This window comes from Oncorhynchus masou, chromosome 30 (genome assembly GCF_036934945.1).
Source record: "Oncorhynchus masou masou isolate Uvic2021 chromosome 30, UVic_Omas_1.1, whole genome shotgun sequence".
Taxonomy (NCBI): Eukaryota; Metazoa; Chordata; class Actinopteri; order Salmoniformes; family Salmonidae; genus Oncorhynchus; species Oncorhynchus masou.
In genome coordinates this window covers 29,806,960-29,823,885 of record NC_088241.1, presented here as the reverse complement: position 1 = coordinate 29,823,885, position 16,926 = coordinate 29,806,960, and the positions used below count along the sequence as shown (strand labels likewise).

The 16,926-nt window shown below is 39.9% G+C and overlaps 1 protein-coding gene across 3 annotated transcripts; it reads right to left on the bottom strand.

The window, feature by feature from the left end:
- Window positions 1–30: 30 nt before the first annotated feature.
- On the bottom strand, window positions 31–10,376 carry LOC135522501 (protein cornichon homolog 4-like). Of its 3 annotated transcripts, XM_064948802.1 has the most exons (5): window positions 10,270–10,376; window positions 9,686–9,754; window positions 3,946–4,058; window positions 1,175–1,315; window positions 31–986 (listed from the first exon to the last, which is right to left on the bottom strand). In XM_064948802.1, exons 1-5 carry the CDS (start codon window positions 10,336–10,338, stop codon window positions 959–961), a joined length of 420 nt encoding a protein of 139 aa, XP_064804874.1. In that variant the 5' UTR covers window positions 10,339–10,376; the 3' UTR covers window positions 31–958. The 3 variants fall into 3 exon arrangements, with proteins under 3 accessions (XP_064804874.1, XP_064804875.1, XP_064804873.1); XM_064948803.1 differs by lacking the exon at window positions 10,270–10,376 and having other exon boundaries at window positions 9,667–9,747; XM_064948801.1 differs by lacking the exons at window positions 9,686–9,754; window positions 10,270–10,376 and adding an exon at window positions 6,891–9,660.
- Window positions 10,377–16,926: the final 6,550 nt, after the last annotated feature.

The following is a 16,926-nucleotide window of genomic DNA, read 5'->3' as shown; positions in this document are numbered from 1 at the left end:
CAATATGATCTCACAAGAAAAAGACACCAATTGTTCTCTTTCAAGTTTATTTAAGAAACCCCACAAAAAACGAGTAATTTTAGTTTGATTTAATACAATCTGAACACGCACCCTTTCCCCATGGAGAAACACATTTGGCTGGAACATGGTCATTCTCAAACTGCACAAATAACATACATAGTGAAATATAATACAGACAAGGGATTTGATTCAATCTGAAGCACTATACATCAGCTCAATTGGAAATTGCTCTTCAGTGCTACGGATTGAATCGAGGTTATATTGCCCATTGATACACAGTCGAGTGATAAAAATAGGGTTGAAAAACATTTTCCAATCCAGGTGCATGTATTCCCCTGAGAACACTTTTATAATACCAATCAAATGTGCAACTTTCAGCAGTCAGGGAATGTCAGATCTACAACTTATTGATGTTAAGAGACCAAGAAAATATAGAAATAAATCTCCAAAACACAGGTTAGTATTCTGCAAAGGATATTCAAGGATTTAAGGATTTTCCAGCATGTTGACAAGAGACAAAAAAATAAATATGATAATCAAATATGGCATTGACATATCAAAGATGATGTTTGGCAGGCTGCAAGAGGATGTGCTAGCTTTTGTGATTGGCTCTTGGCTGAAAATATGTTAGCCAATCGTATGCACCATCTTGCCTGTATGATTGTCATGTTTTCCATCTGCCCAGAGGAGCAGTGCATGGACAGCATTGTTGGACACAGGCTGAACGAAAGCACGCACTCACACAATTCCAGGGCAGTTATGAGAACACAGAAGTACGTAATGGAGGGGAGGGGGCTGAGCAATGATTAGGTGTCCAAGGGGAGTGTAATGTCAGGTGACTTCAGCTGAGCAGAGGACTGAGGACCAGGACATATTGAACACCACATTCTGAATAGTTTGTGATTTGGCCGATTGGATTAAAACAGCCATGAGGATCTCAATCGTTGATCAGTGCCAGGATCATGCTGTGGAGGAGAAAGGAATCGTGTGACAAGTGAAGAAATTACATTAAAACAAAACTTAAGCTCAGGCTAAACATATGTTATCCTGTACTAAGCAATAAATAAAGGAGCAGTAAGATTAGCTATGTTAGTACTGTAACGTGACAGCGGCTAGCATATAGAATCCCAGACAGCAAGGGCCAGTCTCTTACCTGTACAGGTAGATGAAGAAGCAGAGCAGGTGGAAGCCGAGTTTGATCATGGACTCTTTCATGTGAGACTTTAGTTGTCCCCGGTTGTGGATTTCAGTGGGGTCAAACACCCCCATGTTTCCCATGGGCACCTTCCAAACCCTGTCAGATAAACAATAGGTAGACAACACTCGAGACACTAGAACAACCATAGCATTGTAGGTAACAGCTTGGGTGTGGGCTATATCTCTAAGAGTTGGAGCGTTTGTAAGGGGCTTACATGGGCGAGGGTAGTTATAGTATTACTTGTGGGTGCTGGACTTCCTGCTGAACAGGGGGCAGTATGTCAAGTTCAACAACATCACTTCCTCTGTGTATATATACCGGTTCCCCAAAAGGAACTGTCATCTCTACAGTGCTATTATTCATATGCACCAATGACCTGAAAGGCTCTGATGGGAACTGCTTGGCAGTGAAATATGCAGACACCACCGGGAACCCTCAGATGACACACTGCATTTCCAAACAGACGTAAACAGGGTTCATGACTGGTGCAATAACTACCCCAAACTCAACAAAACTGCTTACTGATTTCATGGGGAAGGCAGACTCAGTGAGCCACCTAGTCCTGATTGGTGAAGAGATAGAGTGTTGAGTTGTAGGTACCTGGGAACCATCATGGACAGCACACCCTTTTAATGCCAACATTCAGAACATCAATAAAAAATACCAACTACGACTGTACCTCCTGCGCAGACAGACAACTGAACGTCAACAGCTAGATACTCTCTAACTACTACACCTGCCATATAGAGAGTGTGCTGATTTTCTGTTTCCTGGCCTGGTACGGTGGGCAGTCAGTGGCTAATAAGTGTATCCTCAGGTGGACTGTGAACCTGGGGTCCAAGATCTACGGGCTGAAATGCAGGGGTCTTCAGAGCCACTATGATAAACAGGCAAGGGACAGGGCCAAGAGCATCATAGAGGACCCCACACAATCTTGCCCAATGATTTGAGCTGCTGCCCTCCAGAAGGAGATTAAGGGTCTCACTTTTCAGTAAGAATAGGAGCAAGGCCTGCCAACAGTGGGACATGGGCCTGCATCTGTCCTAATACACTGTCAGACAGTAGAATATGTGAAAATGTAAATGGGTGAATTGCATACTAACTTTCCAGTTTTTAGTATCACATGTAATACAGTTAAAGTAGGAAGTTTACATACACTTAGGTTGGAGTCATTAAAACGTGTTTTTCAACTACTCCACAAATGTTTTGTTAACAAACTATAGTTTTGGCAAGTCGGTTAGGACATCTACTTTGTGCATGACAAGTAATTTTTCCAACAATTGTTTACAGACAGATTATTTAACTTAATTCACTGTATCACAATTCCAGTGGGTCAGAGGTTTACATACACTAAGTCGACTGTGCCTTTAAACAGCTTTGAAAATTCCAGAAAATTATAGAAGCTTCTGACAGGCTAATTGACATACTTTGAGTCAATTGAAGGTGTACCTGTGGATGTATTTCAAGGCATACCTTAAACTCAGTGCCTCTCTGCTTGACAAGCTGGAGGAAACAGGTACAAAAGTATCTATATCCACAGTAAAACAAGTCCTATATCGACATAACCTGAAAGGCCGCTCAGCAAGGAAGAAGCCACTGCTCCAAAACTGCCATAAAAAAGGCAGACTACGGTTTGCAACTGCATATGGGGAAAAAGATTGTACTATTTGGAGAAATGTCCCCTGGTCTGATGAAACAAAAATAGAACTGTTTGGCCATGATGACCATCGTTATGTTTGGAGGAAAAAGGGGGAGGCTTTCAAGCCGAAGAACACCATCCCAATCATGAAGCACGGGGGTGGCAGCAGCATATTGTGGGGGTGCTTTGCTGCAGGAGGGACTGGTGCACTTCACAAAATAGATGGCATCATGAGGAAGAAAAATTATGTGGATATATTGAAGCAACATCTCAAGACATCAGTCAGGAAGTTAAAGCTTGGCCGCAAATGGGTCTTCCAAACGGACAATGACCCCAAGCATACTTCCAAAGTTGTGGCAAAATGGCTTAAGGACAACAAAGTCAAGGTATGGGAGTGGCCATCACAAAGCCATGACCTCAATCCTATAGAATATTTGTGGGCAGAACTGAAAAAGCGTGTGCAAGCAAGGAGGCCTACAAACCTGACTCAGTTACACCAGCTCTGTCAGGAGAAATGGGCCAAAATTCACGCAACTTATTGTGGGAAGTTTGTGGAAGGCTACCCGAAACGCTTGACCCATGTAAAAAAAAAAAATTAAAGGCAATGCTACCAAATACTAATTGAGTGTATGTAAACGCCTGACTCACTGGGAATGTGATGAAATAAATAAAAGCTGAAATAAATCATTCTCTACTATTATTGACATTTCTTAAAATAAAGTGGTGATCCTAACTTGACCTAAGAATTTTTACTGGCATTAAATGTCAGGAATTGTGGAAAAACTGAGTTTTAATGTATTTGCTATGTATTTGCTATGTATTTGCTATGTACATTTAATGTACATTTCTGACTTCAAGTGTATAGTGTTGTGTTCATATGCTGATGTCGAGAAATGAACTTTAATATTAATGTAAAATAAAGTATATCTTATTGTAAGGTTCACAACACAGCCACTGATGACATCTCTGAGCGGAACCCCTCACTCCTCAGACACAAAAGTGTCTTTACAGTCCACATAGGACAAGAAGATGCCGTTGGTCATTAACATTCAGTTGTCATCACAAACAAAAGGTACAACGTACTTACCTGTACATGTTCCAGGTGGCCACAGGCAGGTTGAGTAGGAAGACAAACCAGTGCAGGGAGACAAGCATCAGCACTGTTGCCAGGGCCTGGCCTACCAGCTCTGGTACAACCCACTGCAAATGCACATTATGAAAAGTATATGAGCACAAGCATACAGGACACAATAAATAAAAGACAATGGGCCACAGAGGTAGAAGTCAGGAAGCTGAAAGTTACTACCTACATGTAGGGTAAATCCATTTGAATTCAATAACTTTTTGACTGCACACCTTTTGTTTGATTTGAACGAAGCCTTCCATACATAGGCTTATTTAACCATTGGAAAAGTGCTCAGAAAGTGACTTTAGGGACCTGAATTCCAAAACATTCACGAGATAAAAGCTGCTCAAAGTTAACCCATTTTGCATAACTCCACCATGTTGTCATCACTGGAAAAGATAAACAGTTGAGATTTATATAATTTAAAACCTTACAAAACAGGGTTGTCAAATTGTTTGACAATTTCTAGATTTATTTTTATAATGTCCTTTAACATAAATGATCTAAAAACGCTATTCGTATATGTTGTACCTTAGACCCTATTATACATAGTCTAAGATGTTTGTGTTGTGTCATCGGTTAAGACAACATGCTCTTGAATACAAGGTGGGTGTCATGTTTTGGCTGATACATGTTCAAATATGGAAATAAAATTGAAATGTCAAATCTTGAATGGTACCACAAAGATAGTTGGATGTCCACACATCAGAGAATGTTGACTTGAATGGGAATATCTGTTGTTTTAAATTATACTGTCAATCATCCATAGGAAACCTACTGTCAATAGTGTACTAGCTAAATTACAGTGGTCTGAAGGGTTGGTTCCATTCTATGAATTATATTTCTATGATTGAAATGACCCCCCCCCCCCCCCCACACACACATTTATTCAAGGGCATGTTGTGTCTCAACCAAAAACCTCAGATGATGTGAAATAGGATATATGAGAACAAAGAAAAAATATTTTGACACTTTTTTTTGATAATTGATGTTCAAGGTTTCAAAATGACATTCTGTATTCAAAAATATTTTTCAAATTAAATAAAATAGTTTGACCACACTGTTTGTAAGCTTTTAAAATGATATCACACTAAACTATCTTTCTAGTGAAGAAGACCTGGATGTCTCATGGTATGGTGGGGGTACGAATAATTGGTAAACTCTTAGCACCTTTATCTCCTGAACCTTTTGACAATCAGGTCCAAAAAGTCACTTTCTGACCACTTTTTCCATGGACAACCATGTCTGGAAAGTTTTACTTAAATCAAAAGGGATCCTGCCAAAAAGTGATTTGATTTCAAATGGATTTAGGGATGGATCAACATTTATAGAATGGTTACCTAGAGGAAAATGGGGGAAGGTCATGCTTTTTTAATTAGTCAAGTGGAGGGTTTAGTATTTTATTAAATCTAGTCCAGGGGAGGGTCATGTAATCTGTAATTGATTGAAATGTCAATATTTCTTTGTTTTAGAAGTAGTTGCTTGTTAGGCAATAAATCAATGTGTGCCCGATCCCGCACCTCATCTCAGATTCTCCGCTGGGCACTCAATATCAAGTGCGCCTATAGGCTATTTAGTGTGTTCTCAATCAAACGATCCATAGCCTATTGGCTACGAAGTGCATGCTCGAAAAGCACAGAGAAAAGTTATATTTCTAAGATAGCTGCTGGGATGGTGTAAATGAAACTAGGCTACATTACACACTGCAATGGATAATCCAACCCTGAGCCCTGGCCTGCTCTGGGTAATCAAAAACATTTTTGTGTGCAGTTTAACCAATGGCTGTACTGTGTAGGACTATGGGGGCAGTTCAGGAGAGTCAAAGTTGCCATCTACTTTTTGTTTTAATTATTATTTTGGGTACAGGGGAGGGTTGATTTAAAAAAATAAATAAAAAAAAGCGTTCAAGGGGGGTTTATGTAAAATATATTTTAGTGAAGGTAGGGCCATCCATTTTCATTTCAGAGAGGTCCGATTTTCTCCATGTAAACCTTATTTTAAATATTGTTCACTCCCTTAAACTATACCAACATTAACAAAATATGACGTTCTTTCTCATGTCTGCTCTGCACTCAGGTGCACAGCTTGTACTTATCATGAGTCCTATAGAATACCACAGTATGAGTCTTAATACCCATTAAACCTGGCGGTCGAACAGGGAAACGGTTCCAAGAATTTTTCCACCATTCATTTTTCTCATAGGGGATTTTAGAAACACTTCAAATAAAGGCTGTTTCTCATGTTGAGTGACTTCTTGATAACTGTGTAAATCTCTCTAGGGCAGGTCTGGGCAATTATTTTCCATGGAGAGCCTCATTAGAATATATTTTAGCCATCGCAGGCCTAAATCATATTACAGGATTATACATCATGTGTATGACTGTTGACAGATATATCTACTGTAAATCACATCCATATATGCTACTTATTTTACTTTTTTTAAATGCAGATATAAACCACATCCATGCTCTCCTTTTGGTAGTTATTTTCATTATTAAACATGCAATGCACTACACGGAGGGAAAAGTACACTGTGCATTCAGCACCACGGACAGAACTCTTGTTAACGGGTATGTACAAAAACACAAGAGAACTCAACAGTACATTTCAACTACTCAATCAGTAAGGAGTAAAGACTGATGGGCATTAACTACAGCAGTTCGGTCAGGTTTAGTTTCTGACATCGCTATGTGCAGGATTTCTGAGAGGTGTGAGTCAGTAAGAGATGATCTGTGCCTTGACTTGTTACATTTCATCACTGAAAATGTCTGTTCACATACATAGGTTGACCCAAACAGTACAAACATCTGAGCATGACTGGTCATCTGATAGGGAACAGACTAGTAGTGTCGGAAGGTGGGTGATATTGTTGGCTTCTACTTGGCAGGTCAGGAAGAGTAACTTACCCTTGAAGGCTTTGACAAGGCTGTACATCTGATGTGTAAAAAGGCCCTTCCTTGTAGTTTGGAATTCAGTTCATTCATGAAGGCCATCATGTCCATAGTGAAGGCAAAAATCAGCCAACCATTCTTTATCTGGCAGTTGATGGAAATCCACATATTTTCCTTTAATTTGCAAAAACTCAGCAATCTCCGACTTCAGGTCCCACACCCTTTTAAGCACCTTCCCCAAACTGAGCCATCTCACGTTTGTGTAAGGGGAAATCTGCATGATCCGACTCGGTCTCTTCCAACAGTGAGACAAATTTCCTGTGGTTTAAAGATTTTGCTCTCATGAAGTTTACCACTTTAGTGACTGCATGCACAACATGGCTCATTTTCAGAACACATTTACAGAGCACCTGCTGATTAATAATGGAATGCAGGAAAATAATGTTCTGATCTGGGTTCAGCTCAGCTACTTGTTCTTGTATCATTTTCAAAAAGCCAACGTTTTTTTCCTGTGAAGTTGGGGCACCCATCAGTGGTCACACACTTGTTAATCTCCTCCAATGAATATTTCACTGTGGTTGTGCTCTTCATTGACTGCACCGAAGCAAAGTCCTCTGCCATTTCAAAGTCTGGGGTTATGCCTCATAAGAATATCAACAACTTGCGCCGTGTCACATGCATCACTGCTCTCATCCAGGGCCAAGGAGAAATAGGTGAAATCCTTTGCCTTGTCTTTCAACTGTTGTTCCATATTCTCTGTGATGTCCTCAACATGCCGTGTCGCCGTTCGTCTTGACAGGGAAACATTTTCAAACAGCTTTCTTGTCGGGGCAAAGTATTGCTGCAGAGTCAATTAAACATTCTTTAATGAATTCGCCTTCAGCGAATGGCTTGCTATGTTTAGCAATTGTGTAGGACAGTACTTAGATAGCACTCGCAATTCCGTCGTTTGCTGAATGCAGTTTTGTGAAAAGTCCTTGCTGCTTTTGCAACTATTTCGATGCACTTGCCCTCTGCTCAGAAGACATATTCCTATATTTCTCTGCATGCTTCATTTGAAAGTGTCGGGATAAGTTGTCGTCTTTCAAGACAGTGATGCTCTCCTTGCACACAGCTTTCCCTGATACCTCAATAAAGAAATATTTCTAAGTCCACTCTTGCTGGAACACCCTACATTCATTGTCTACTTCCTTTTCTTTGGAAAAACTCATTTTAGCTCAATTTCTAGCTAGCTACTATTTGTAACGTGTGTGTCAGCCACTGCCTGTCCTCGTGCAGTTGTTACTTATACGTGCCTTCAAAATATGGCTATCATAAATGGCTCATTAAAAACTACAAATGTCATGATGTTCTGGACGAGACTGCCGAATCAAGGCAAAATTAACTAGATGAATTATCTAATGTTAGGTAAATGTAGTAATGAATAAATTGGCTGAATTTCTTTTAAATGGACAATTCTGTGAACTGTCTCGTGCAAGTTTTAAATTGACACAGTACCTGTTAGCAAAGGTGTCAGCTTGCGATGGTTTGCAAGTGCTTGCAGGGATTTGTAGTTTTGCATGATGTCTACTTTGATCCTAATTAGCATTTTCGAATCAGAGTTAATGGAATAGAATATATTGACAAATCACCTTGTCCGAGATAGAACATGGTTATCAAAACATAACGCCAGGGTAAGTCTACACGAAACACAGCACTTATTTTAAGAATTTCATTTTTCACATAGGGGATTTTTAGATGGGTGGAAAACGTTTGGAACCAATTTCCTGTTTGACTGTTAGGTTATGGGTATTATGACACCTCCACTGTGGGGCACTATGGCATTCCACATCCTTTTTGCAGTGGGAAATGTACTGACCTACCCAAATGCTCGGTCTAAACGTAAATACGCCTCAGTTCGATTGGGTTTTGGAAATATTTGGAACTTAATAAAAATGTCAGTTTCTGACAAAACAGCAAGTATAGTCTAGAGAATCATTGTACCATCTAAACCGTTGTGAAATATCTTCCATAACCAAAAATATTGTAATTTCATTTGTTTGAATGAAAATGGTGTACAAAACCTAAAGTAAAGATGCAAAAAGGAAACGTAAGCACAGAATTCGCACATATAACATATCTACCTCTTCTTAGACTTGCTTTCAATGAGAATGACAGATCTATAACACATTTCTAAGGGAATTTGACCCAGTGGCCAAAAAGTTACACATTGCAGCTAACTTTCATATAAAAAATACGCTTACTGTACAGTTTATCAAAGTTACACCCTGCTGTGTAAAAAAAAAAAAAAAATCCAATGGAAGGAGTTCGATTTAGCTCACCCGGTAGGGGGCGTTTAATCCTTGTAAAAATGATTGCACTCGTTTTGACCACAGGCTGCCTCCCGGCTTGGTAACAAAGTGAGATATCTCGCTTTATTCGCTGGGTGCTCTGCCATATATAACTACTTTAAAACGAAATCCGAAATTCAAGAACATTTGGAAACGTTGGCACACCAACATGTAACCCGGTGATGCTCGATTTGCGATTCACAAATGTATATTTTGGAATTTGACATATTATTTCTTGCTAATGTGAAAGTTAAGTCCCAAATGTTTCCAAAACCTTATCGCAAACGATATGTTATGTTTCGAACCGTTAAAACAGTGTCGGGATTTATTTATAGTTTACAGTGAGCCAGTTGTGGTCTACACCTTTAACCGAAAGCCGTAAAGGGGGGCTATGCCCCTGGGTTCTCGAGAGCTAGCTAGCTGCGTGTACAAGCAAAACTATATATTTGAAATGAAATTACCCATGGCAACTGTGCTTACTCTGTTTAACTTCGAACAGCAGGCTCGTGCATTGATGTAGTCACATTCTAGATCGGAGAGGGTAATTACCTATTCATGAAGTTAAGGTATGTAAACTGTCTTGGCAGAGATGTATAAGGCTAACGTTTAGCTATACAGTAACAGTTTCTCTATATTCTGAATGTCAGCTAACTCAAGCGAGGAAGCCATTGAATACTTAGGAATGTGTGAGTAACTAGGACTCACGGTCTGTTTAACCACTGAACGTTTGCTATGAAAAAACAAGCAGCAGACACTGCATCTAAAATATGTCAACACTTCTGTTGACAGCCAGAAGATCGACATTTTGAAGTGCAAAGGACGAACAGGGCGTTGGCTGACTGGCCCTTACTGGCTAGTTCCGCTAACGTTCGTTTATCAAGACACAGCAGTAGGGATTGGATTGATCCGTTTGATAATGGCTAAATCACAGCCACCGTTAACTAGCACTTATCTGCCACAGACATGGACCCACAAAGCACGAGCGCTAACGTATGGATTGTAACAAAGAATATTACTAGAGATCCAGTACATAACGTATTAGCTAATGTTCAAGAAAAGGATACGAAGTACACCGCCAGAAAAATCAAAGCACAGCAGTCAACCAGTGATAGAATGAACACAGCCGCCTCCATCTTTCATCTTCCGCATTCACTGCTATTTCCGGTTATTTTAAAATTGGTGTAAAGGGTCAGGTTTTACCTATACTGCCACCTCTCGAACTGTAGTAGATAGTTTGGAAGGGGGTGGAGCACCGCACATTTAAGACCATACTTCGTCATTGTTCTCCCTCTTTACGTCTGGTCTTAACAAGAGATTGCTCACCTTTGTTTGATACTGTTTTCCTTGATTTATTTGGCGTGGGCTACGGCCAAACAGCCTGTGATGAGTTTAGTTAATATTAACATCGGTAATTCGTAAACGCAATCCTCTGTCTGGACATTTGTTAATTTAGGATCTAGCCAGGTCATTACAATATTTTTACTGACCAGAATATAACATATTTTTCTGACCACCATATGACTAGTTGGTCATAATTGTGACCACTATATTATGCAGCCTACTGGTCATAGTTAAGATCTCATCATAACCTGGTAATGACCACCTGACTACTGCTTATAACCTACACTTTTTTTTCCTAAAAGGTTCCGAAAGGGTTATTCAACTGTCCCCATTGGAGAAACCTTTTTGGTTCCACGTAGAACCCTCTGTGTAAAGTGTCCTACATAGAACCCCAAAAGGTTCTACCTGCAACCAAAAAGGGTTCTTCAAAGGGTTATCCTATGGGGACAGCCGAATAAACCTGTTAGGTTCTAGATGGTGCCTTTTTTTCTAAGAGTGTACTGTAATATGTATTGCTGAGGATAAAGTTGGAGATTGAAAACATTGTTCAGTACATTTCTATTTGTTTCCATAGTCACCAAATAAAGTTAATCTGCAACATATTCTTACATTTTAAATAGATCAAGCAATGGCAAAAACAAATCTACATCACAATTTTTCACACATCGGCATACAGTAATTGTTTCAAAATTCACCCACAGACATTACATGCATAGAAAGACTGGGGCACAGAGTACATAAAGGCCCATTGTCTTATTTGATTAATTATTAATAAGTATGGTTTGATGGGACAGAGCCTCACAAGGTCTGAGCACAGAAGGCGATCTGGGGCATAGTGGCTCTCTTGAAGAGTCGTGTGATGTGTCAGATCTGCAATGAAGAGAATCAGCGCATTACATCTGTATCAATTTTAGATTTTTAAAGAAAACTGCAAAAGGATATTCTTTGAAGAAACTTTGTGGAATCAGCTGCCTATAGATATTTCAATGCTGCTAGTTGACACATTTTGTTGCAGTTGTAGCTTAAAGGTGTTCATATACATAGTTTGCATCCTTCTACACCACTGCAGCCAGGGGCATATTTTAGGACTTTACAGCAACAGCAACAGATCAACCTACTGCGTTTTCTGGCTTTTCATGGCACTTACTGTAAGCATAAAAAGAGAAGAAATGATAGGCATAATGTGGGCATGCAGGACCTTGTCGTGACTTTACCTTCAGTAATATGATTATTTATTTAATCCACTAACTACGTTGAATTGTTACCCGATTAAATTAATCATGTAACAATTAACTCATTAGGATTTGGGGCACCATGGAATAAATTGTTTAAAGAGTTACCATCTCCCGAATTAAACTCTATAAAGTACAGTTGAAGTCGGAAGTTTACATACACTTAGGTTGGAGTTATTAAAACTTGTTTTTCAACCACTCCACATATTTCTTGTTAACAAATTACAGTTTTGGCAAGTCGGTTAGGACAACTACTTTGTGCAACAATTGTTTATATACAGATTATTTCACTGTATCACAATTCCAGTGGGTCAGAAGTTTACATACACTAAGTTGACTGTGCCTTTAAACAGCTTGGAAAATTCCAGAAAAAGATGTCATGGCTTTAGAATCTTCTGATAGGCTAATTGACATAATTTGAGTAAATTGGAGGTTTCCTTGTGGGTGTATTTCAAGGCCTACCTTCAAAGTCAGTGCCTCTTTGCTTGACATCAATGGAAAATCAAACTAAATCAGCCAAGACCTCAGAAAAAATTGTAGACCTCCACAAGTCTGGTTCATCCTTGGGAGCAATTTCCAAATGCCTGAAGGTACCACTTTCATCTGCACAACAATAGTACGCAAGTATAAACCCCATGGGACCACGCAACCGTCATACCGCTCAGGAAGGAGACGCATTCTGTCTCCTAGAGATGAAAGTACTTTGGTGCGAAAAGTGCAAATCAATCCCAGAACAATAGCAAAGGACCTTGTGAAAATAATGGAGGAAACAGACACAAAAGTCTCAAAATCCACAGTAAAACGAGTCCTATATCGACATAACCTGAAAGGCCACTCAGCAAGGAAGAAGCAACTGCTGCAAAATAGCCATAAAAAAGCTAGACTATGGTTTGTAACTGCACATGGGGACAAATAACTTACTTTTTGGAGAAATGTCCTCTGGTCTGATGAAACTAAGATAGAACTGTTTGGCCATAATGACCATCCTTATGTTTGGAGGAATAAGGGGGAGGCTTTTAAGCAGAAGAACATCGTCCCAACCATGAAGCATGGGGGTGGCAGCAGCATATTGTGGGGTGCTTTGCTGCAGGAGGGACTGGTGCACTTCACAAAATAGGCATCATGGGGAAGACAAATTACGTGGATATATTGAAGCAACATCTCAAGACATCAGTCAGGAAGTTAAAGCTTGGTCGCAAATGGGTCTTCCAAATGGACAATGACCCCAAGCATACTTCCAAAGTTGTGGCAAAATGGCTTAAGGACAACAAAGTCAAGGTATTGGAGTGGCCATCACAAAGCCCCGACCTCTATCCTATAGATCATTTGTAGACAGAACTGAAACATTGTGTGCGAGCAAGGAGGCCTACAAACCTGACTCAGTTACATCAGCTCTGTCAGGAGAAATGGGCAAAAATTCACCCAACCTCTTGTGGGAAGCTTGTGGAAAGCTACCCGATGCATTTGACCCAAGTTAAACAATTTAAAGGCAATGCTACCAAATACTAATTGAGTCTATGTAAACTTCTGACCCTCTGGGAATGTGATGAAAGAAATAAAAGCTGAAATAAATAATTATCTCTACTATAATTCACTTTAAAATAAAGTGGTGATCCTAACCTGACCTAAGACAGGGATTTTTTACTAGGATTAAGTGTCAAGAATTGTGAAAACCGGGGTTTACTGAGTTTAAATGTATTTGGCTAAGGTGTATGTAAACTTCTGACTTTAACTGTATATATCTATTTCATCGATAAACAGTCACCTTATTAATCATTACCTCTTATCATATTCATCATTCTGAACCTCCTCCTCGTGTTGATTATTCAGGGTTCAGAATTCTGACCACTATGGACGTGAGCTGCAGCTTTTCGTCTCTCTGGTCTAAAGGAAGATGAGTTTATTTCTTCACCTCGTGTTGAGGTTCAAAGTTCCAATCATTTCCGACGTGTAGCGATTGCTCCACACACACTTTTCTGGTCTAATGTGAATTTCATTACCAAGACTTGTTATGCACTCTGGCCAAAAGGACGTCTCCTTCCGTCTGACACGCTCTTCTGACCTCACTCAGAGTGTGGCTACTTAATGTGCAAAGGGTATGATTAGAAGTTATCCCTTATAACTCCTAAAATCAAATATCTATCCTAACAAAAATACTTTCAGCATTGTTCATGTCCTATGCACAACATATTGGATGGAAACTTGACAGATAAAGGGGGTTTCCTTTCCAAGTTACAGATTTTCGTCCATACAGTTTGTTTTTAATGACATCACACAATGAAAAACAATATGACATTAGTATTCTACATTTCCCCACTGACCATTCCCAAAATTCTTTATGTTAGAATTATTGTTCCATTATCCACTTTTTGGACATTAAGAGTTTTGGGTGGGCAAAAGTCTCTGGAGACAAAGGGACATTCCTTTAGCCAATACTGGAGGGTAGAGAGAGAGTCCTCTCCTGCTTAATTTATGACCGGGCGTGGAGGTATTATCAAAACACCCACACCAGTTCCATCCTCCCCCCTGCGGGTGGGAGAAGGTCTGGTTATTGTCAGCCATTTCCAAGAGGATCTGACCCATTGAGATCCTCACAAGACAGTCATGACAACACAACAGAACAGTAACGCACAGTAAAATATCTTTAACAGAATCGACAAAAAGTCATAGCAAAGGCATGTTTGCTCCTCTGTCCCTTCATATTGAAGTGGGAATTTAATGAATTAGTCATCAATCTGAAACATTTTAAGAAAGAAGATATCAACGTTAGACAGAAGTTGGATAATGACCATTTTTAACCCATTGTAAAAATGTAAGTATGTGTAAAGAGGCAATAAAGAGACAATAACATATAATCTTGTTCAAAAGTTGTCTGACATATCATTTCAGCAACAAACATTGTTAGAAATTGAGGTTATTGGCAAATCTCTTCCTCTTCTCTGCAACTGCGCACATATGTGAGTTTGAGTGAGCGACAGGGAGAATGAGCAAGAGAGAAAAGGAAGAAACTTTACATGACTCACCATGGTAGGTGTCTGTTGAATCAGGACACAAGGGTTTTGCACCTGGGAAAAAAAGCGAGATTAAATAGGATTTTATTTGCTTTACAATGGTATTCTATTAGAAGTGGTGCTACATCAATTGGATCTACCTACACTACACTCTTAGTGTTCCAAAGGGGTTCTTCGGGTGTCTCCATAGGTGCACCTTTGAAGGACCCTTTTTGTTTCCAGGTAGAACCCTTTGGGGTTCCATGTAGACTCCTCTGGGGAAAATGTTCTACATGGAACTAATAGGTTCTATCTGGAACCAAAAAGGGGTTTTCAAAGGGTTATCCTATGGGAACAGCCAATGAACTCTTTTAGGTTTGAGATACCACCTTTTTTAAATTTGCAAATCAACTCAGCCAAATCTCAGAAACTCACCCAAAACCAGGTCAGAAACTCGGTTGCTCTGCAACAACATAGCTGCTGTTAACATTATTAGCTAGCTAGCTTGCTTGACCAAAGTCCAGCAGCTAACCTCTGTAGCTAGCTAACACCAGTCAGCTAGCTAGCTAACGAAAAGGCAAAGAAAGGGAGTTAGCTATATTTGTTTATGGACAGTTTGTTACACAAATAACTTCAGCCATTAGCTAGCTAGCTAGAGCCAAACAACAACTGCTGACCTTGACACAGAAGCTAGCTAACATTAGTTTACATCCAAATGCCATAACACTACTAGTAGCTAGCTACTCCATAGTCCAAGTTACAGTAAGCGCTACCTAACTTAGCCACATTTCACTGTCAGACAGGACACTAACGTTACTCAAACTGCTGAGAAAACAAATGGCTTGCTAATGACATTAACAGCGCCTTTGGCTCTGTTGTGCACTGACTGCAGTGTGCAAATGCATGTTTGGTAGCATCAAAAAACTCACCAGTTTAACATCCATAACATCTGTCTTAGCTCTTATTGCAGGACTTTGACTGTGGGGAATCACCTTTGCAATCATTCTATTGTGTGTATTGGCCATTCATACTGCTCTCTGCAGCCTAACCTATGAATTGTGCACCCGTGAAATGGGGTATCCGCCTACTTAGTGACACTCACAGAACACAACTGTGTAGAGTGTACCACAAATATTGAGGTCTTAGCTCTTATTGTGCTGAAAAACACCAATTAGTATAACGAAGAGAAACCAAAAAAATAATAGCAGAGTGTGTCCACAACATAAACACATGAAGAGTAAGAAATATGTACTCACATTTCTGAAGGACGCATACGGGCCTTGGCAGAAACAAAGAATGCTACCTAAAAGAAATCCCAGGAGATGACTGGAACTTATAACTGAAATGGAAAATTCTTTGTGTCTGTGACACCCTCTGATTGGTGCGACGCAGACCCAGTGGTGAGTGTGGTGAAACTGAGAAGACATTGTCTGTCCTTTTGAGTTTTGAAGCAGAATCTTTACCTGATAAAGTCATGTTAGGATATGTCAGTTATCCAGTCAGTCCAAATAACTTGTGTCGGAACCACTAAGGTGTTTCAGATGCCAAGCTTATGGTCATGTTGCAGCAGTGTGTAGGATGGAGATTAGGAGATGTGAGAAGTGTGCAGGAGGGCATGGGACGAACAAATTTGTAGTATCGGTGGAAAAAACTGTGTCAATTGTGGGGGTGCCCATGTTGCTGGGGATCAGAAGTGCCCGGTGTGAGAGAAAGGTTGAGGTTGCCAGGGTCAGAGTAGAACAGAAGGTGTCATATACTGAGGCAGTGAAGAGAGTTGAGGATGATTGGTCAAGGGTGAGTAGTAGACCTAGGCCAATACAGAGTGATACAAATTTGTTTGTCAGTAAGTTTGGCTTCTTAGCGTTCATTGCCATGGTTATCAGCTGCAGAGAAGTACTTGGGTGTACAAGGTTTTACTGCAGAAGAGTTTCAAGGTGTGTTGAACGAACGAGTCCCTATCTCCCAGTCCGTTGGCCTGGTGTAGGATCAGTTAGGGACAAAGTAGTGGAATGGGGTGGGGATTTAGATTTGTATTAAATAATGGTGTATAAAACAGTACCATTCAAAAGTGTGGACACCCCTACTCATTCAAGGGTTTTTCTTTATTTGTACTGTTTTCTACATTGTCGACATCAAAACTACAAAATTAAACAAAGGG